Source organism: Oncorhynchus mykiss, chromosome 11 (genome assembly GCF_057628025.1).
Source record: "Oncorhynchus mykiss isolate SJ-2025 chromosome 11, ASM5762802v1, whole genome shotgun sequence".
In the NCBI taxonomy this organism is placed as follows: domain Eukaryota; kingdom Metazoa; phylum Chordata; class Actinopteri; order Salmoniformes; family Salmonidae; genus Oncorhynchus; species Oncorhynchus mykiss.
Genome location: NC_143032.1, coordinates 78,776,460 through 78,800,583, shown reverse-complemented (window position 1 = coordinate 78,800,583; position 24,124 = coordinate 78,776,460). Strand labels below are relative to the sequence as shown.

General features: G+C 46.0%; 1 protein-coding gene across 1 annotated transcript in view; it reads right to left on the bottom strand.

Annotated features, from left to right (window-relative positions):
* Positions 1 to 24,124, bottom strand: part of mamdc2a (MAM domain containing 2a) — a 58,844-nt gene that overhangs the window by 5,121 nt on the left and 29,599 nt on the right. Inside the window, exons 9-12 of the mRNA XM_036936395.2 lie at positions 22,087 to 22,352; positions 21,897 to 21,993; positions 5,625 to 5,780; positions 5,181 to 5,440 (exon numbers count right to left, since the gene is read on the bottom strand). Coding sequence (XP_036792290.1) covers positions 5,181 to 5,440; positions 5,625 to 5,780; positions 21,897 to 21,993; positions 22,087 to 22,352 — 779 coding nt within the window. The remainder of the gene's footprint in view (positions 1 to 5,180; positions 5,441 to 5,624; positions 5,781 to 21,896; positions 21,994 to 22,086; positions 22,353 to 24,124) is intronic.

Here is a 24,124-nt window from a genome sequence, read left to right as displayed (position 1 = left end):
TTTAAACCCTGTTTACATCCAGTTTAAACCCTGTTTACATCCAGTTTAAACCCCGTTTCCATCCACAGTTTAAACCCCTTTTCCATCCAGTTTAAACCCTGTTTCCATCCAGTTTAAACCCTGTTTACATACAGTTTAAACCCCGTTTCCATCCACAATTTAAACCCTGTTTACATCCAGTTTAAACCCCGTTTCCATCCACAGTTTAAACCACGTTTCCATCCACAGTTTAAACCCTGTTTCCATCCAGTTTAAACCCTGTTTACATCCAGTTTAAACCCCGTTTACATCCAGTTTAAACCCTGTTTACATCCAGTTTAAACCCCATTTCCATCCACAGTTTAAACCACGTTTCCATCCACAGTTTAAACCCTGTTTCCATCCAGTTTAAACCCTGTTTACATCCAGTTTAAACCCCGTTTACATCCAGTTTAAACCCTGTTTACATCCAGTTTAAACCCCGTTTCCATCCACAGTTTAAACCACAATTCCATCCATCAATTTAAACCCTGTTTCCATCCAGTTTAAACCCTGTTTACATCCAGTTTAAACCCCGTTTACATCCAGTTTAAACCCTGTTTACATCCAGTTTAAACCCCGTTTCCATCCACAGTTTAAACCCCTTTTCCATCCAGTTTAAACCCTGTTTACATCCAGTTTAAACCCTGTTTCCATCCAGTTTAAACCCTGTTTACATCCAGTTTAAACCCTGTTTACATCCAGTTTAAACCCTGTTTACATCCAGTTTAAACCCCGTTTCCATCCACAGTTTAAACCCCTTTTCCATCCAGTTTAAACCCTGTTTACATCCAGTTTAAACCCTGTTTCCATCCAGTTTAAACCCTGTTTACATCCAGTTTAAACCCTGTTTACATCCAGTTTAAACCCTGTTTACATCCAGTTTAAACCCCGTTTCCATCCACAGTTTAAACCCCTTTTCCATCCAGTTTAAACCCTGTTTCCATCCAGTTTAAACCCTGTTTACATACAGTTTAAACCCTGTTTACATCCAGTTTAAACCCTGTTTACATCCAGTTTAAACCCTGTTTACATCCAGTTTAAACCCCGTTTCCATCCAGTTTAAACCCAGTTTCCATCCACAATTTAAACCCTGTTTACATCCAGTTTAAACCCCGTTTCCATCCAGTTTAAACCCCATTTCCATCCACAATTTAAACCCTGTTTACATCCAGTTTAAACCCCGTTTCCATCCACAGTTTAAACCACGTTTCCATCCACAGTTTAAACCCTGTTTACATCCAGTTTAAACCCCGTTTCCATCCAGTTTAAACCCTGTTTACATCCAGTTTAAACCCCGTTTACATCCAGTTTAAACCCTGTTTACATCCAGTTTAAACCCCGTTTCCATCCACAGTTTAAACCACGTTTCCATCCACAGTTTAAACCCTGTTTCCATCCAGTTTAAACCCTGTTTACATCCAGTTTAAACCCCGTTTCCATCCACAGTTTAAACCACGTTTCCATCCACAGTTTAAACCCTGTTTCCATCCAGTTTAAACCCTGTTTACATCCAGTTTAAACCCCGTTTACATCCAGTTTAAACCCTGTTTACATCCAGTTTAAACCCCATTTCCATCCACAGTTTAAACCACGTTTCCATCCACAGTTTAAACCCTGTTTCCATCCAGTTTAAACCCTGTTTACATCCAGTTTAAACCCCGTTTACATCCAGTTTAAACCCTGTTTACATCCAGTTTAAACCCCGTTTCCATCCACAGTTTAAACCACAATTCCATCCATCAATTTAAACCCTGTTTCCATCCAGTTTAAACCCTGTTTACATCCAGTTTAAACCCCGTTTACATCCAGTTTAAACCCTGTTTACATCCAGTTTAAACCCCGTTTCCATCCACAGTTTAAACCCCTTTTCCATCCAGTTTAAACCCTGTTTACATCCAGTTTAAACCCCGTTTACATCCAGTTTAAACCCTGTTTACATCCAGTTTAAACCCCGTTTCCATCCACAGTTTAAACCACAATTCCATCCATCAATTTAAACCCTGTTTCCATCCAGTTTAAACCCTGTTTACATCCAGTTTAAACCCCGTTTACATCCAGTTTAAACCCTGTTTACATCCAGTTTAAACCCCGTTTCCATCCACAGTTTAAACCCCTTTTCCATCCAGTTTAAACCCTGTTTACATCCAGTTTAAACCCTGTTTCCATCCAGTTTAAACCCTGTTTACATCCAGTTTAAACCCTGTTTACATCCAGTTTAAACCCTGTTTACATCCAGTTTAAACCCCGTTTCCATCCACAGTTTAAACCCCTTTTCCATCCAGTTTAAACCCTGTTTACATCCAGTTTAAACCCTGTTTCCATCCAGTTTAAACCCTGTTTACATCCAGTTTAAACCCTGTTTACATCCAGTTTAAACCCTGTTTACATCCAGTTTAAACCCCGTTTCCATCCACAGTTTAAACCCCTTTTCCATCCAGTTTAAACCCTGTTTCCATCCAGTTTAAACCCTGTTTACATACAGTTTAAACCCTGTTTACATCCAGTTTAAACCCTGTTTACATCCAGTTTAAACCCTGTTTACATCCAGTTTAAACCCCGTTTCCATCCAGTTTAAACCCAGTTTCCATCCACAATTTAAACCCTGTTTACATCCAGTTTAAACCCCGTTTCCATCCAGTTTAAACCCCATTTCCATCCACAATTTAAACCCTGTTTACATCCAGTTTAAACCCCGTTTCCATCCACAGTTTAAACCACGTTTCCATCCACAGTTTAAACCCTGTTTACATCCAGTTTAAACCCCGTTTCCATCCAGTTTAAACCCTGTTTACATCCAGTTTAAACCCCGTTTACATCCAGTTTAAACCCTGTTTACATCCAGTTTAAACCCCGTTTCCATCCACAGTTTAAACCACGTTTCCATCCACAGTTTAAACCCTGTTTCCATCCAGTTTAAACCCTGTTTACATCCAGTTTAAACCCCGTTTACATCCAGTTTAAACCCTGTTTACATCCAGTTTAAACCCCGTTTCCATCCACAGTTTAAACCACAATTCCATCCATCAATTTAAACCCTGTTTCCATCCAGTTTAAACCCTGTTTACATCCAGTTTAAACCCCGTTTACATCCAGTTTAAACCCTGTTTACATCCAGTTTAAACCCCGTTTCCATCCACAGTTTAAACCCCTTTTCCATCCAGTTTAAACCCTGTTTACATCCAGTTTAAACCCTGTTTCCATCCAGTTTAAACCCTGTTTACATCCAGTTTAAACCCTGTTTACATCCAGTTTAAACCCTGTTTACATCCAGTTTAAACCCCGTTTCCATCCACAGTTTAAACCCCTTTTCCATCCAGTTTAAACCCTGTTTACATCCAGTTTAAACCCTGTTTCCATCCAGTTTAAACCCTGTTTACATCCAGTTTAAACCCTGTTTACATCCAGTTTAAACCCTGTTTACATCCAGTTTAAACCCCGTTTCCATCCACAGTTTAAACCCCTTTTCCATCCAGTTTAAACCCTGTTTCCATCCAGTTTAAACCCTGTTTACATACAGTTTAAACCCTGTTTACATCCAGTTTAAACCCTGTTTACATCCAGTTTAAACCCTGTTTACATCCAGTTTAAACCCCGTTTCCATCCACAGTTTAAACCCCTTTTCCATCCACAGTTTAAACCCTGTTTACATCCAGTTTAAACCCTGTTTACATCCAGTTTAAACCCCGTTTCCATCCAGTTTAAACCCCGTTTCCATCCACAATTTAAACCCTGTTTACATCCAGTTTAAACCCCGTTTCCATCCAGTTTAAACCCCATTTCCATCCACAATTTAAACCCTGTTTACATCCAGTTTAAACCCTGTTTACATCCAGTTTAAACTCAGTTTCCATCCAGTTTAAACCCCGTTTCCATCCACAGTTTAAACCCCTTTTCCATCCACAGTTTAAACCCCGTTTCCATCCAGTTTAAACCCTGTTTACATCCACAGTTTAAACCCCATATTCATCCACAGTTTGTCTGTCTGTCTGTCTGTCTCTGTGTGTCTGTCTGTCTGTCTCTCTGTCTGTCTCTGTGTGTCTCTCTGTCTGTCTCTGTGTGTCTCTCTGTCTCTGTGTGTGTCTCTCTGTCTCTGTGTGTGTCTCTCTGTCTGTCTCTGTGTGTCTCTGTGTGTCTCTCTGTCTCTGTGTGTGTCTCTCTGTCTCTGTGTGTGTCTCTCTGTCTCTGTGTGTGTCTCTCTGTCTCTGTGTGGGTCTCTCTGTCTCTGTGTGGGTCTCTCTGTCTCTGTGTGGGTCTCTCTGTCTCTGTGTGGGTCTCTCTGTCTCTGTGTGGGTCTCTCTGTCTCTGTGTGGGTCTCTCTGTCTCCTTGTTGTATCTCTCTGTCTCTGTGTGGGTCTCTCTGTCTCTGTGTGGGTCTCTCTGTCGCTGTGTGGGTTTCTCTGTCTCTGTGTGGGTCTCTCTGTCTCTGTGTGGGTCTCTCTGTCTCTGTGTGGGTCTCTCTGTCTCTGTGTGGGTCTCTCTGTCTCTGTGTGGGTCTCTCTGTCTCTGTGTGGGTCTCTCTGTCTCTGTGTGGGTCTCTCTGTCTCTGTGTGGGTCTCTCTGTCTCTGTGTGGGTCTCTCTGTCTCTGTGTGGGTCTCTCTGTCTCCTTGTTGTATCTCTCTGTCTCTGTGTGGGTCTCTCTGTCTCTGTGTGGGTCTCTCTGTCGCTGTGTGGGTTTCTCTGTCTCTGTGTGGGTCTCTCTGTCTCTGTGTGGGTCTCTCTGTCTCTGTGTGGGTCTCTCTGTCTCTGTGTGGGTCTCTCTGTCTCTGTGTGGGTCTCTCTGTCTCTGTGTGGGTCTCTCTGTCTCTGTGTGGGTCTCTCTGTCTCTGTGTGGGTCTCTCTGTCTCCTTGTTGTATCGCTCTGTCTCTGTGTGGGTCTCTCTGTCTCTGTGTGGGTCTCTCTGTCGCTGTGTGGGTTTCTCTGTCGCTGTGTGGGTCTCTCTGTCTCTGTGTGGGTCTCTCTGTCGGTCTCTCTGTCTCTGTGTGTGTCTCTCTGTCTCTGTGTGTCTCTCTGTCTCTGTGTGTCTCTCTGTCTCTGTGTGTCTCTCTGTCTCTGTGTGTCTCTCTGTCTCTGTGTGTCTCTCTGTCTCTGTGTGTCTCTCTGTCTCTGTGTGTCTCTCTGTCACTGTGTGTCTCTCTGTCACTGTGTGTGTCTCTCTACCTGGTGTCTGCGGTCACACTCGTAGTCCACCGTTGCCCTCATCCAGGAGATGCTCTGCTCGCCGCGACGTCTCCATAGCAACGTGTCCTGCTCGCTATCGCCGCGGCGCAAATGTACGCTCAGCAAGCCGGTGCCAGAGCCGTACATGTGGTAGTAGAAGACCAGACACTGTGGCCCCGCGGAGCCCCTCAGGTCAGAAGACAGCAGACGGGCTGTGTGACCAGGACGCATCAGAGAAGCCTCGACATACATGAAGTACCCTGACGAGAGATATGAGATATGACAGGTTAGTGGTGGAATGTAAATAGTCAGGAGGAGGAAGATATCAGGGGTCATACAAACACGTTGCTGACATACAGTACAGCATATCATCAGCATTACGTGTGTGTGTGTGTGTATAACTGATGCTGGGTGAATGGATGAATGAATGAACTGGTGACTCACCCACCCCTGTAGTGTGGTCTCCTCGGGGCCCGGTGTAGGAGGTGGGGGTTTGCCCTCGCACCCGGAGCCAATCCCCTTTGTCTGTCTCCTTCTCCTGGCTATAGCCACAGTCCCCTGTCTCAAAGTTACACTGGCCAGGCAGGGGTCTCAGCGGCCCTGGAACACACACACACACACACACACACACACACACACACACACACACACACACACACACACACACACACACACACACACACACACACACACACACACAGCTGTTTTAAGGAATCTGACAGAAAAGCTTGATTAAATGTAGATACATGGTAATCAACAGTGTTCGGACTCCCTGGAGGTTGGCAGTTGACAGTGATGTTTGAATGATGACTCACATGATTTCATAACGAGATAAAGAAGAACTCCTTTCCCACTGGGCCAGAACCGGTTGCATCAACATTGTCTCCACGTAATTTCAACAACAAAAATGATATCTGATGACATTGAATCAACGTGGAAAACTAATTGGATTTCCAAAAAATCATCAAGGTAAAGGAATCTAGTATATTTTTCACCCAACTTTTAACCTAAATCCAATGACATGGTAAAAAAAATATATATTTCACGTTGAATTCATGTGAGTCGACATCTCAACCTGTCTCGCCCTGACCTTCGAGCTTTTTATGTCTCTATTTTGGGTTGGTCACGGTGTGATTTGGGTGGGCATTCTATGTTCCTTTTTCTATGGTTTTGTATTTCTTTGTTTTGGCCGGGTATGGTTCTCAATCAGGGACAGCTGTCTATCGTTGTCTCTGATTGGGAACCATACTTAGGTAGCTTTTTCCCCACATGGGTTTTGTGGGTAGTTGTTTTCTGTTTAGTGTTTGCACTTTACAGGACTGTTTCGGTTTCATTTAGTCTCTTGTTATTTTGTTTAGTGTTCAGTTCAATAAATAAAAAACGTGAACACTTCCCACGCTGCGCTTTGGTCCGACTCCTCCTCCTCCTCATCCGACGACGAAAACCGTTACACAACCAAATGTAAATCAGAACTAGATGTTGAAATGATGTCTGAGTGGGTTGGCTGTATTTCTCCATTGCTCTTCACTACCAGGGTCATCAGCAGCAGAATCAGCAGCAGCAGCAGGTATGAAAGTCATTAGCAACATAATCGCAGCCCTGCTGAATGGCAGTTTACTCTGGGACTAAAATAGTTTAAATCCATTGCCGCTTTGAAGATAACTGTTGTCTTAATAGTTTTAAGAATGACAACATTACAACAAAACCTTTACAAGTGCTTTGAAATGTATTTCTGTTATGCATATGTGAAATAAATTATAATTACAATCAGACAATTCACTTGTGATAGTCTTTGAAAGGTTGGCAGTAATATTATCACATCCCATCTAAACTGTTCCGAAGGCCTCATAGTTTTCACCACAGCGGCATGAGAACGAAGCCCAAATGGCCCAGAGGAACTGCTGTCAAAGCAAAGAAGTCGTCACTGCCCATGTAATTACCATATACCACCATAGACGGCGAGACCAGATGTTTTCCACAACGGCCGATCGTCCAAGGCTGCGTTTACTGTTATGGGCAAAGGATCTGATTGGTCAAAAGACCAATTAGTGGTAAAAGATCCGAATTGGGCTGCCTGTGTAAACGCAGCCTAAGAGCTTATAAATAGTAAGAGTTTAACTGAAGGACCCAGCCCAGTCTCCCAGCAGCTGGCATCAAAAACCACATATCCACAGCCGGGGCCTGTGTAGGAGGAAAAGAGGAGAGTTGTACTTGATTTTATTTCAGCTTGAGATATTTTCTCATGCTACTAGCTACTCTGGCTTGAGCAAGGCCAGGGCCAGGATCACCCCGCTTGCGAGGTAGACCTGCCTGCGACTTTATAATCAGTGTCAGCCCTTGGCCCAAGAGGGAATTTCCTTAAGTTAAGATGTTGGTTTCTCCAGTGGGGGACCCAAGATCACATCCAGCCTGTGACACTTCTTCAGATCCGGTTATGTAGTGAGGGATACCTGGCTAAATTACAACATCAAGTCCTGGACTGCTACCAGAGTAGCAGGATGCCACTGTTAAGTAGCACACTCCTAGAGTGGCTCCCGAGTGGCGCAGCGGTCTAAGGCATTGCATCTCAGTGCTAAAGGCGTCACTACAGACCCCAGTTAGATTCCAGGCTGTATCACAACCGGTCGTGCTTGGGAATCCCATAGGGCGGCGCACAATTGGACCCAACATCGTCCAGGTTAGAGCTTGGCCAGGGTAGGCCGTCATTGTAAATAAGAATTTGTTCTTAACTGACTTGCCTTGGTAAATAAAGGTTAAATAAATAAAAATAGAACTACGTTTCGATATGTAACCTAGCCAAACTAGCTCTCTGAGCCAGCGGTGCTAACATAAATAGTCAAGTGTTTTAATAAACACTTCACTTTGGATGGAAACTAAAGAGCTTTGGGCTTGGCAAGCACGGCTAGAGAAAAACACCAACTTAAACTTAGAAATAGACTGTTTATTTCTACAAAACTCAACAATGGAGAACATCCAGATCTGTTAATCAGATGACCCTAGACACTGGGTACCTCTCTGTTTCAGTTCTGTTTAGAAGTATTGATGTCAATGGGAGAAATAGTTCATAGTTGCATGTGCAGTGGATATCACAAGGCAGGATTCAATCCCATGTGCAGTGGATATCACAAGGCGGGATTCAATCCCATGTGCAGTGGATATCACAAGGCGGGATTCAATCCCATGTGCAGTGGATATCACAAGGCGGGATTCAATCCAATGTGCATTGGATATCACAAGGCGGGATTCAATCCCATGTGCAGTGGATATCACAAGGCAGGATTCAATCCCATGTGCAGTGGATATAACAAGGCGGGATTCAATCCCATGTGCAGTGGATATCACAAGGCGGGATTCAATCCCATGTGCATTGGATATCACAAGGCGGGATTCAATCCCATGTGCATTGGATATCACAAGGCAGGATTCAATCCCATGTGCAGTGGATATCACAAGGCAGGATTCAATCCCATGTGCAGTGGATATCACAAGGCAGGATTCAATCCCATGTGCAGTGGATATCACAAGGCAGGATTCAATCCCATGCGCAGTTGATATCACAAGGCGGGATTCAATCCCATGTGCAGTGGATATCACAAGGCAGGATTCAATCCCATGTGCATTGGATATCACAAGGCGGGACTCAATCCCATGTGCAGTGGATATCACAAGGCAGGATTCAATCCCATGTGCAGTTGATATCACAAGGCGGGATTCAATCCCATGTGCAGTTGATATCACAAGGCGGGATTCAATCCCATGTGCAGTGGATATCACAAGGCGGGATTCAATCCCATGTGCAGTTGATATCACAAGGCGGGATTCAATCCCATGTGCAGTGGATATCACAAGGCGGGATTCAATCCCATGTGCAGTGGATATCACAAGGCAGGATTCAATCCCATGTGCAGTGGATATCACAAGGCAGGATTCAATCCCATGTGCAGTGGATATCACAAGGCAGGATTCAATCCCATGCGCAGTTGATATCACAAGGCGGGATTCAATCCCATGTGCAGTGGATATCACAAGGCAGGATTCAATCCCATGTGCAGTGGATATCACAAGGCAGGATTCAATCCCATGAGCAGTTGATATCACAAGGCGGGATTCAATCCCATGTGCAGTGGATATCACAAGGCAGGATTCAATCCCATGTGCAGTGGATATCACAAGGCGGGATTCAATCCCATGTGCAGTGGATATCACAGAGCAGGATTCAATCCCATGCGCAGTTGATATCACAAGGCGGGATTCAATCCCATGTGCAGTGGATATCACAAGGCAGGATTCAATCCCATGTGCATTGGATATCACAAGGCAGGACTCAATCCCATGTGCAGTGGATATCACAAGGCGGGATTCAATCCCATGCGCAGTGGATATCACAAGGCGGGATTCAATCCCATGTGCAGTGGATATCACAAGGCGGGATTCAATCCCATGCGCAGTGGATATCACAAGGCAGGATTCAATCCCATGTGCAGTGGATATCACAAGGCGGGATTCAATCCCATGTGCAGTGGATATCACAAGGCAGGATTCAATCCCATGTGCAGTGGATATCACAAGGCGGGATTCAATCCCATGTGCATTGGATATCACAAGGCGGGATTCAATCCCATGTGCAGTGGATATCACAAGGCGGGATTCAATCCCATGTGCAGTGGATATCACAAGGCAGGATTCAATCCCATGTGCAGTGGATATCACAAGGCAGGATTCAATCCCATGTGCAGTGGATATCACAAGGCAGGATTCAATCCCATGTGCAGTGGATATCACAAGGCAGGATTCAATCCCATGTGCAGTGGATATCACAAGGCAGGATTCAATCCCATGCGCAGTTGATATCACAAGGCGGGATTCAATCCCATGTGCAGTGGATATCACAAGGCAGGATTCAATCCCATGTGCAGTGGATATCACAAGGCAGGATTCAATCCCATGAGCAGTTGATATCACAAGGCGGGATTCAATCCCATGTGCAGTGGATATCACAAGGCAGGATTCAATCCCATGTGCAGTGGATATCACAAGGCAGGATTCAATCCCATGTGCAGTGGATATCACAAGGCAGGATTCAATCCCATGTGCAGTGGATATCACAAGGCGGGATTCAATCCCATGTGCAGTGGATATTACAAGGCAGGATTCAATCCCATGTGCAGTGGATATCACAAGGCAGGATTCAATCCCATGTGCAGTGGATATCACAAGGCGGGATTCAATCCCATGTGCATTGGATATCACAAGGCAGGATTCAATCCCATGTGCAGTGGATATCACAAGGCGGGATTCAATCCCATGTGCAGTGGATATCACAAGGCAGGATTCAATCCCATGCGCAGTTGATATCACAAGGCGGGATTCAATCCCATGTGCAGTGGATATCACAAGGCAGGATTCAATCCCATGTGCATTGGATATCACAAGGCGGGACTCAATCCCATGTGCAGTGGATATCACAAGGCAGGATTCAATCCCATGTGCATTGGATATCACAAGGCGGGATTCAATCCCATGTCCAGTGGATATCACAAGGCAGGATTCAATCCCATGCGCAGTGGATATCACAAGGCAGGATTCAATCCCATGTGCAGTGGATATCACAAGGCGGGATTCAATCCCATGTGCAGTGGATATCACAAGGCAGGATTCAATCCCATGTGCAGTGGATATCACAAGGCGGGATTCAATCCCATGTGCATTGGATATCACAAGGCGGGATTCAATCCCATGTGCAGTGGATATCACAAGGCGGGATTCAATCCCATGTGCAGTGGATATCACAAGGCAGGATTCAATCCCATGTGCAGTGGATATCACAAGGCAGGATTCAATCCCATGTGCAGTGGATATCACAAGGCAGGATTCAATCCCATGTGCAGTGGATATCACAAGGCAGGATTCAATCCCATGTGCAGTGGATATCACAAGGCAGGATTCAATCCCATGCGCAGTTGATATCACAAGGCGGGATTCAATCCCATGTGCAGTGGATATCACAAGGCAGGATTCAATCCCATGTGCAGTGGATATCACAAGGCAGGATTCAATCCCATGAGCAGTTGATATCACAAGGCGGGATTCAATCCCATGTGCAGTGGATATCACAAGGCAGGATTCAATCCCATGTGCAGTGGATATCACAAGGCGGGATTCAATCCCATGTGCAGTGGATATCACAGAGCAGGATTCAATCCCATGCGCAGTTGATATCACAAGGCGGGATTCAATCCCATGTGCAGTGGATATCACAAGGCAGGATTCAATCCCATGTGCATTGGATATCACAAGGCAGGACTCAATCCCATGTGCAGTGGATATCACAAGGCGGGATTCAATCCCATGCGCAGTGGATATCACAAGGCGGGATTCAATCCCATGTGCAGTGGATATCACAAGGCGGGATTCAATCCCATGCGCAGTGGATATCACAAGGCAGGATTCAATCCCATGTGCAGTGGATATCACAAGGCATGATTCAATCCCATGTGCAGTGGATATCACAAGGCAGGATTCAATCCCATGTGCAGTGGATATCACAAGGCATGATTCAATCCCATGTGCAGTGGATATCACAAGGCGGGATTCAATCCCATGTGCAGTGGATATCACAAGGCGGGATTCAATCCCATGTGCATTGGATATCACAAGGCAGGATTCAATCCCATGTGCAGTGGATATCACAAGGCAGGATTCAATCCCATGTGCAGTGGATATCACAAGGCAGGATTCAATCCCATGTGCAGTGGATATCACAAGGCAGGATTCAATCCCATGTGCAGTGGATATCACAAGGCAGGATTCAATCCCATGCGCAGTTGATATCACAAGGCGGGATTCAATCCCATGTGCAGTGGATATCACAAGGCAGGATTCAATCCCATGTGCAGTGGATATCACAAGGCAGGATTCAATCCCATGAGCAGTTGATATCACAAGGCGGGATTCAATCCCATGTGCAGTGGATATCACAAGGCAGGATTCAATCCCATGTGCAGTGGATATCACAAGGCAGGATTCAATCCCATGTGCAGTGGATATCACAAGGCAGGATTCAATCCCATGTGCAGTGGATATCACAAGGCGGGATTCAATCCCATGTGCAGTGGATATTACAAGGCAGGATTCAATCCCATGTGCAGTGGATATCACAAGGCAGGATTCAATCCCATGTGCAGTGGATATCACAAGGCGGGATTCAATCCCATGTGCATTGGATATCACAAGGCAGGATTCAATCCCATGTGCAGTGGATATCACAAGGCGGGATTCAATCCCATGTGCAGTGGATATCACAAGGCAGGATTCAATCCCATGCGCAGTTGATATCACAAGGCGGGATTCAATCCCATGTGCAGTGGATATCACAAGGCAGGATTCAATCCCATGTGCATTGGATATCACAAGGCGGGACTCAATCCCATGTGCAGTGGATATCACAAGGCAGGATTCAATCCCATGTGCATTGGATATCACAAGGCGGGATTCAATCCCATGTGCAGTGGATATCACAAGGCAGGATTCAATCCCATGTGCAGTGGATATCACAAGGCGGGATTCAATCCCATGTGCAGTGGATATCACAAGGCGGGATTCAATCCCATGTGCATTGGATATCACAAGGCGGGATTCAATCCCATGTGCATTGGATATCACAAGGCAGGATTCAATCCCATGTGCAGTGGATATCACAAGGCAGGATTCAATCCCATGTGCAGTGGATATCACAAGGCAGGATTCAATCCCATGTGCAGTGGATATCACAAGGCAGGATTCAATCCCATGCGCAGTTGATATCACAAGGCGGGATTCAATCCCATGTGCAGTGGATATCACAAGGCAGGATTCAATCCCATGTGCAGTGGATATCACAAGGCAGGATTCAATCCCATGTGCAGTGGATATCACAAGGCAGGATTCAATCCCATGTGCAGTGGATATCACAAGGCAGGATTCAATCCCATGTGCAGTGGATATCACAAGGCAGGATTCAATCCCATGTGCAGTGGATATCACAAGGCAGGATTCAATCCCATGTGCAGTGGATATCACAAGGCGGGATTCAATCCCATGTGCATTGGATATCACAAGGCAGGATTCAATCCCATGTGCATTGGATATCACAAGGCGGGACTCAATCCCATGTGCAGTGGATATCACAAGGCGGGATTCAATCCCATGTGCATTGGATATCACAAGGCGGGATTCAATCCCATGTGCAGTGGATATCACAAGGCGGGATTCAATCCCATGTGCAGTTGATATCACAAGGCGGGATTCAATCCCATGCGCAGTGGATATCACAAGGCGGGATTCAATCCCATGCGCACTGGATATCACAAGGCAGGATTCAATCCCATGTGCAGTGGATATCACAAGGCAGGATTCAATCCCATGTGCAGTGGATATCACAAGGCGGGATTCAATCCCATGTGCAGTGGATATCACAAGGCAGGATTCAATCCCATGTGCAGTGGATATCACAAGGCGGGATTCAATCCCATGTGCATTGGATATCACAAGGCGGGATTCAATCCCATGTGCATTGGATATCACAAGGCAGGATTCAATCCCATGTGCAGTGGATATCACAAGGCATGATTCAATCCCATTTGCAGTGGATATCACAAGGCAGGATTCAATCCCATGTGCAGTGGATATCACAAGGCATGATTCAATCCCATGTGCAGTGGATATCACAAGGCGGGATTCAATCCCATGTGCAGTGGATATCACAAGGCGGGATTCAATCCCATGTGCATTGGATATCACAAGGCGGGATTCAATCCCATGTGCATTGGATATCACAAGGCAGGATTCAATCCCATGTGCATTGGATATCACAAGGCAGGATTCAATCCCATGTGCAGTGGATATCACAAGGCAGGATTCAATCCCATGTGCAGTGGATATCACAAGGCAGGATTCAATCCCATGCGCAGTGGATATCACAAGGCAGGATTCAATCCCATGCGCAGTTGATATCACAAGGCGGGATTCAATCCCATGTGCAGTGGATATCACAAGGCAGGATTCAATCCCATGTGCAGTGGATATCACAAGGCAGGATTCAATCCCATGCGCAGTTGATATCACAAGGCGGGATTCAATCCCATGTGCAGTGGATATCACAAGGCAGGATTCAATCCCATGTGCAGTGGATATCACAAGGCAGGATTCAATCCCATGTGCAGTTGATATCACAAGGCAGGATTCAATCCCATGTGCAGTGGATATCACAAGGCGGGATTCAATCCCATGTGCAGTGGATATCACAAGGCGGGATTCAATCCCATGTGCAGTGGATATCACAAGGCAGGATTCAATCCCATGTGCAGTGGATATCACAAGGCAGGATTCAATCCCATGTGCAGTGGATATCACAAGGCGGGATTCAATCCCATGTGCATTGGATATCACAAGGCAGGATTCAATCCCATGTGCAGTGGATATCACAAGGCGGGATTCAATCCCATGTGCATTGGATATCACAAGGCAGGATTCAATCCCATGTGCAGTGGATATCACAAGGCGGGATTCAATCCCATGTGCAGTGGATATCACAAGGCAGGATTCAATCCCATGCGCAGTTGATATCACAAGGCGGGATTCAATCCCATGTGCAGTGGATATCACAAGGCGGGATTCAATCCCATGTGCATTGGATATCACAAGGCGGGACTCAATCCCATGTGCAGTGGATATCACAAGGCAGGATTCAATCCCATGTGCATTGGATATCACAAAGCGGGATTCAATCCCATGTGCAGTGGATATCACAAGGCGGGATTCAATCCCATGCGCAGTTGATATCACAAGGCGGGATTCAATCCCATGTGCAGTGGATATCACAAGGCGGGATTCAATCCCATGTGCAGTTGATATCACAAGGCGGGATTCAATCCCATGTGCAGTGGATATCACAAGGCGGGATTCAATCCCATGTGCAGTGGATATCACAAGGCAGGATTCAATCCCATGTGCAGTGGATATCACAAGGCAGGATTCAATCCCATGTGCAGTGGATATCACAAGGCAGGATTCAATCCCATGTGCAGTGGATATCACAAGGCAGGATTCAATCCCATGAGCAGTTGATATCACAAGGCGGGATTCAATCCCATGTGCAGTGGATATCACAAGGCAGGATTCAATCCCATGTGCAGTGGATATCACAAGGCGGGATTCAATCCCATGTGCAGTGGATATCACAGAGCAGGATTCAATCCCATGCGCAGTTGATATCACAAGGCGGGAATCAATCCCATGTGCAGTGGATATCACAAGGCAGGATTCAATCCCATGTGCATTGGATATCACAAGGCAGGACTCAATCCCATGTGCAGTGGATATCACAAGGCGGGATTCAATCCCATGCGCAGTGGATATCACAAGGCGGGATTCAATCCCATGTGCAGTGGATATCACAAGGCGGGATTCAATCCCATGCGCAGTGGATATCACAAGGCAGGATTCAATCCCATGTGCAGTGGATATCACAAGGCGGGATTCAATCCCATGTGCAGTGGATATCACAAGGCAGGATTCAATCCCATGTGCAGTGGATATCACAAGGCGGGATTCAATCCCATGTGCATTGGATATCACAAGGCGGGATTCAATCCCATGTGCAGTGGATATCACAAGGCGGGATTCAATCCCATGTGCAGTGGATATCACAAGGCAGGATTCAATCCCATGTGCAGTGGATATCACAAGGCAGGATTCAATCCCATGTGCAGTGGATATCACAAGGCAGGATTCAATCCCATGTGCAGTGGATATCACAAGGCAGGATTCAATCCCATGTGCAGTGGATATCACAAGGCAGGATTCAATCCCATGCGCAGTTGATATCACAAGGCGGGATTCAATCCCATGTGCAGTGGATATCACAAGGCAGGATTCAATCCCATGTGCAGTGGATATCACAAGGCAGGATTCAATCCCATGAGCAGTTGATATCACAAGGCGGGATTCAATCCCATGTGCAGTGGATATCACAAGGCAGGATTCAATCCCATGTGCAGTGGATATCACAAGGCAGGATTCAATCCCATGTGCAGTGGATATCACAAGGCAGGATTCAATCCCATGTGCAGTGGATATCACAAGGCGGGATTCAATCCCATGTGCAGTGGATATCACAAGGCAGGATTCAATCCCATGTGCAGTGGATATCACAAGGCAGGATTCAATCCCATGTGCAGTGGATATCACAAGGCGGGATTCAATCCCATGTGCATTGGATATCACAAGGCAGGATTCAATCCCATGTGCAGTGGATATCACAAGGCGGGATTCAATCCCATGTGCAGTGGATATCACAAGGCAGGATTCAATCCCATGCGCAGTTGATATCACAAGGCGGGATTCAATCCCATGTGCAGTGGATATCACAAGGCAGGATTCAATCCCATGTGCATTGGATATCACAAGGCGGGACTCAATCCCATGTGCAGTGGATATCACAAGGCAGGATTCAATCCCATGTGCATTGGATATCACAAGGCGGGATTCAATCCCATGTGCAGTGGATATCACAAGGCAGGATTCAATCCCATGCGCAGTGGATATCACAAGGCAGGATTCAATCCCATGTGCAGTGGATATCACAAGGCGGGATTCAATCCCATGTGCAGTGGATATCACAAGGCAGGATTCAATCCCATGTGCAGTGGATATCACAAGGCGGGATTCAATCCCATGTGCATTGGATATCACAAGGCGGGATTCAATCCCATGTGCAGTGGATATCACAAGGCGGGATTCAATCCCATGTGCAGTGGATATCACAAGGCAGGATTCAATCCCATGTGCAGTGGATATCACAAGGCAGGATTCAATCCCATGTGCAGTGGATATCACAAGGCAGGATTCAATCCCATGTGCAGTGGATATCACAAGGCAGGATTCAATCCCATGTGCAGTGGATATCACAAGGCAGGATTCAATCCCATGCGCAGTTGATATCACAAGGCGGGATTCAATCCCATGTGCAGTGGATATCACAAGGCAGGATTCAATCCCATGTGCAGTGGATATCACAAGGCAGGATTCAATCCCATGAGCAGTTGATATCACAAGGCGGGATTCAATCCCATGTGCAGTGGATATCACAAGGCAGGATTCAATCCCATGTGCAGTGGATATCACAAGGCGGGATTCAATCCCATGTGCAGTGGATATCACAGAGCAGGATTCAATCCCATGCGCAGTTGATATCACAAGGCGGGATTCAATCCCATGTGCAGTGGATATCACAAGGCAGGATTCAATCCCATGTGCATTGGATATCACAAGGCAGGACTCAATCCCATGTGCAGTGGATATCACAAGGCGGGATTCAATCCCATGCGCAGTGGATATCACAAGGCGGGATTCAATCCCATGTGCAGTGGATATCACAAGGCGGGATTCAATCCCATGCGCAGTGGATATCACAAGGCAGGATTCAATCCCATGTGCAGTGGATATCACAAGGCATGATTCAATCCCATGTGCAGTGGATATCACAAGGCAGGATTCAATCCCATGTGCAGTGGATATCACAAGGCAGGATTCAATCCCATGCGCAGTTGATATCACAAGGCGGGATTCAATCCCATGTGCAGTGGATATCACAAGGCAGGATTCAATCCCATGCGCAGTTGATATCACAAGGCGGGATTCAATCCCATGTGCAGTGGATATCACAAGGCAGGATTCAATCCCATGTGCAGTGGATATCACAAGGCAGGATTCAATCCCATGAGCAGTTGATATCACAAGGCGGGATTCAATCCCATGTGCAGTGGATATCACAAGGCAGGATTCAATCCCATGTGCAGTGGATATCACAAGGCAGGATTCAATCCCATGTGCAGTGGATATCACAAGGCAGGATTCAATCCCATGTGCAGTGGATATCACAAGGCGGGATTCAATCCCATGTGCAGTGGATATTACAATGCAGGATTCAATCCCATGTGCAGTGGATATCACAAGGCGGGATTCAATCCCATGTGCAGTGGATATCACAAGGCAGGATTCAATCCCATGTGCAGTGGATATCACAAGGCAGGATTCAATCCCATGTGCAGTGGATATCACAAGGCAGGATTCAATCCCATGTGCAGTGGATATCACAAGGCGGGATTCAATCCCATGTGCAGTGGATATTACAATGCAGGATTCAATCCCATGTGCAGTGGATATCACAAGGCAGGATTCAATCCCATGTGCAGTGGATATCACAAGGCGGGATTCAATCCCATGTGCATTGGATATCACAAGGCAGGATTCAATCCCATGTGCAGTGGATATCACAAGGCGGGATTCAATCCCATGTGCAGTGGATATCACAAGGCAGGATTCAATCCCATGCGCAGTTGATATCACAAGGCGGGATTCAATCCCATGTGCAGTGGATATCACAAGGCAGGATTCAATCCCATGTGCATTGGATATCACAAGGCGGGACTCAATCCCATGTGCAGTGGATATCACAAGGCAGGATTCAATCCCATGTGCATTGGATATCACAAGGCGGGATTCAATCCCATGTGCAGTGGATATCACAAGGCAGGATTCAATCCCATGTGCAGTGGATATCACAAGGCGGGATTCAATCCCATGTGCAGTGGATATCACAAGGCGGGATTCAATCCCATGTGCATTGGATATCACAAGGCGGGATTCAATCCCATGTGCATTGGATATCACAAGGCAGGATTCAATCCCATGTGCAGTGGATATCACAAGGCAGGATTCAATCCCATGTGCAGTGGATATCACAAGGCAGGATTCAATCCCATGTGCAGTGGATATCACAAGGCAGGATTCAATCCCATGCGCAGTTGATATCACAAGGCGGGATTCAATCCCATGTGCAGTGGATATCACAAGGCAGGATTCAATCCCATGTGCAGTGGATATCACAAGGCAGGATTCAATCCCATGTGCAGTGGATATCACAAGGCAGGATTCAATCCCATGTGCAGTGGATATCACAAGGCAGGATTCAATCCCATGTGCAGTGGATATCACAAGGCAGGATTCAATCCCATGTGCAGTGGATATCACAAGGCAGGATTCAATCCCATGTGCAGTGGATATCACAAGGCGGGATTCAATCCCATGTGCATTGGATATCACAAGGCAGGATTCAATCCCATGTGCAGTGGATATCACAAGGCGGGATTCAATCCCATGTGCAGTGGATATCACAAGGCAGGATTCAATCCCATGCGCAGTTGATATCACAAGGCGGGATTCAATCCCATGTGCAGTGGATATCACAAGGCAGGATTCAATCCCATGTGCATTGGATATCACAAGGCGGGACTCAATCCCATGTGCAGTGGATATCACAAGGCGGGATTCAATCCCATGTGCATTGGATATCACAAGGCGGGATTCAATCCCATGTGCAGTGGATATCACAAGGCGGGATTCAATCCCATGTGCAGTTGATATCACAAGGCGGGATTCAATCCCATGCGCAGTGGATATCACAAGGCGGGATTCAATCCCATGCGCACTGGATATCACAAGGCAGGATTCAATCCCATGTGCAGTGGATATCACAAGGCAGGATTCAATCCCATGTGCAGTGGATATCACAAGGCGGGATTCAATCCCATGTGCAGTGGATATCACAAGGCAGGATTCAATCCCATGTGCAGTGGATATCACAAGGCGGGATTCAATCCCATGTGCATTGGATATCACAAGGCGGGATTCAATCCCATGTGCATTGGATATCACAAGGCAGGATTCAATCCCATGTGCAGTGGATATCACAAGGCATGATTCAATCCCATTTGCAGTGGATATCACAAGGCAGGATTCAATCCCATGTGCAGTGGATATCACAAGGCATGATTCAATCCCATGTGCAGTGGATATCACAAGGCGGGATTCAATCCCATGTGCAGTGGATATCACAAGGCGGGATTCAATCCCATGTGCATTGGATATCACAAGGCGGGATTCAATCCCATGTGCATTGGATATCACAAGGCAGGATTCAATCCCATGTGCATTGGATATCACAAGGCAGGATTCAATCCCATGTGCAGTGGATATCACAAGGCAGGATTCAATCCCATGTGCAGTGGATATCACAAGGCAGGATTCAATCCCATGCGCAGTGGATATCACAAGGCAGGATTCAATCCCATGCGCAGTTGATATCACAAGGCGGGATTCAATCCCATGTGCAGTGGATATCACAAGGCAGGATTCAATCCCATGTGCAGTGGATATCACAAGGCAGGATTCAATCCCATGCGCAGTTGATATCACAAGGCGGGATTCAATCCCATGTGCAGTGGATATCACAAGGCAGGATTCAATCCCATGTGCAGTGGATATCACAAGGCAGGATTCAATCCCATGTGCAGTTGATATCACAAGGCAGGATTCAATCCCATGTGCAGTGGATATCACAAGGCGGGATTCAATCCCATGTGCAGTGGATATCACAAGGCGGGATTCAATCCCATGTGCAGTGGATATCACAAGGCAGGATTCAATCCCATGTGCAGTGGATATCACAAGGCAGGATTCAATCCCATGTGCAGTGGATATCACAAGGCGGGATTCAATCCCATGTGCATTGGATATCACAAGGCAGGATTCAATCCCATGTGCAGTGGATATCACAAGGCGGGATTCAATCCCATGTGCATTGGATATCACAAGGCAGGATTCAATCCCATGTGCAGTGGATATCACAAGGCGGGATTCAATCCCATGTGCAGTGGATATCACAAGGCAGGATTCAATCCCATGCGCAGTTGATATCACAAGGCGGGATTCAATCCCATGTGCAGTGGATATCACAAGGCGGGATTCAATCCCATGTGCATTGGATATCACAAGGCGGGACTCAATCCCATGTGCAGTGGATATCACAAGGCAGGATTCAATCCCATGTGCATTGGATATCACAAAGCGGGATTCAATCCCATGTGCAGTGGATATCACAAGGCGGGATTCAATCCCATGCGCAGTTGATATCACAAGGCGGGATTCAATCCCATGTGCAGTGGATATCACAAGGCGGGATTCAATCCCATGTGCAGTGGATATCACAAGGCGGGATTCAATCCCATGTGCAGTGGATATCACAAGGCAGGATTCAATCCCATGTGCAGTGGATATCACAAGGCGGGATTCAATCCCATGTGCAGTGGATATCACAAGGCAGGATTCAATCCCATGTGCAGTGGATATCACAAGGCGGGATTCAATCCCATGTGCATTGGATATCACAAGGCGGGATTCAATCCCATGTGCAGTGGATATCACAAGGCGGGATTCAATCCCATGTGCAGTGGATATCACAAGGCAGGATTCAATCCCATGTGCAGTGGATATCACAAGGCAGGATTCAATCCCATGTGCAGTGGATATCACAAGGCAGGATTCAATCCCATGTGCAGTGGATATCACAAGGCATGATTCAATCACATGTGCAGTGGATATCACAAGGCGGGATTCAATCCCATGTGCATTGGATATCACAAGGCGGGATTCAATCCCATGTGCATTGGATATCACAAGGCAGGATTCAATCCCATGTGCATTGGATATCACAAGGCAGGATTCAATCCCATGTGCAGTGGATATCACAAGGCATGATTCAATCCCATGTGCAGTTTCCTTGACATAATGGCAAGGTCAAAGACCTGACGTATACACGCCCAGGCCCTGCTGTCTTACCTGCTGTGATTCTACAGTCCCCAATGGTCACTGTGATGTCATCGAGAGCCACTTGGCCACAGTCCCAGAAGTTTTTACAGATGCTGACGAACACTACCTGGGAGAAAGACACAGATATTACCCGGCTATCGCAGAGCAAAAAACTAAACTAATATCCCTCCCTCCCTTCTGTGTACGCATGCGTTGTTACCTTGGTAACCATGGGCTTCATATATGTGATGTCCACCCCTGTCCAGACATCTCTGGTGGTATCAGCCAGGCTCCAGACCTTCTCCTGAGCCACGTTGTGCTGGTCGTAGATGTAGAGAACCAGAGCGTTTTCCACTTTCCTGAAGCCGTGAAGGGCGTAGTGGAAACGCAGACAGTACTTATGGTTGCCGGGGAGGAAAGGACCGTGGAGACGACCCACGTAACCCGGCCGCGACGTGAATCGTGTGTTCGCCAGGAGGAACGAGCCTGGAGGGGAGATTTAGGATTTGATATGTTACGTCTCTCTATACAGGACATCACTTTAACCTCTACTTACATGTTCATATTACCTCAACTACCTCATAACCCTACACAATCACCCTACACAATCACCCTACACAATAACCCTACACAATGACCCTACACAATCACCCTACACAATCACCCTACACAATGACCCTACACAATCACCCTACACAATCACCCTACACAATCACCCTACACAATCACCCTACACAATCACCCTACACAATCACCCTACACAATCACCCTACACAATCACCCTACACAATGACTCTACACAATGACCCTACACAATGACCCTACACAATGACCCTACACAATCACCCTACACAATCACCCTACACAATAACCCTACACAATGACCCTACACAATCACCCTACACAATCACCCTACACAATGACCCTACACAATCACCCTACACAATCACCCTACACAATCACCCTACACAATCACCCTACACAATCACCCTACACAATCACCCTACACAATCACCCTACACAATCACCCTACACAATGACCCTACACAATGACCCTACACAATGACCCTACACAATGACCCTACACAATCACCCTACACAATCACCCTACACAATCACCCTACACAATGACCCTACACAATGACCCTACACAATCACCCTACACAATGACCCTACACAATCACCCTACACAATCACCCTACACAATGACCCTACACAATCACCCTACACAATGACCCTACATAATGACCCTACATAATGACCCTACACAATCACCCTACATAATCACCCTACATAATCACCCTACACAATCACCCTACACAATGACCCTACACAATCACCCTACACAATGACCCTACATAATGACCCTACATAATCACCCTACACAATCACCCTACACAATCACCCTACATAATCACCCTACACAATCACCCTACACAATGACCCTACACAATCACCCTACACAATCACCCTACATAATGACCCTACATAATGACCCTACATAATCACCCTACATAATGACCCTACATAATCACCCTACATAATGACCCTACATAATCACCCTACATAATGACCCTACATAATCACCCTACATAATCACCCTACATAATCACCCTACATAATCACCCTACATAATCACCCTACATAATCACCCTACATAATGACCCTACATAATCACCCTACATAATGACCCTACATAATCACCCTACATAATGACCCTACATAATCACCCTACATAATGACCCTACATAATCACCCTACATAATGACCCTACATAATCACCCTACATAATGACCCTACACAATGACCCTACATAATCACCCTACATAATGACCCTACACAATGACCCTACATAATCACCCTACATAACGACCCTACATAATCACCCTACATAATGACCCTACATAATCACCCTACATAATCACCCTACATAATGACCCTACATAATCACCCTACATAATCACCCTACATAATGACCCTACATAATGACCCTACATAATCACCCTACATAATCACCCTACATAATCACCCTACATAATGACCCTACATAATGACCCGGTACTGCTACTCCTTGTATATAGCCTCCTTATTGTTATTGTATTGTGTTACTATTTAATTTTTTTATTTGCTAATTTCTTACTTGTTAATAACTCAGTCAGTCTCGTTTGTAAGCATTTCATGGTAAAGTCTACACCTGTTGTATTCAGCGTATGCGATGAATAAATTAGATTTGATTTCCAACTGATTCTAAATACCTG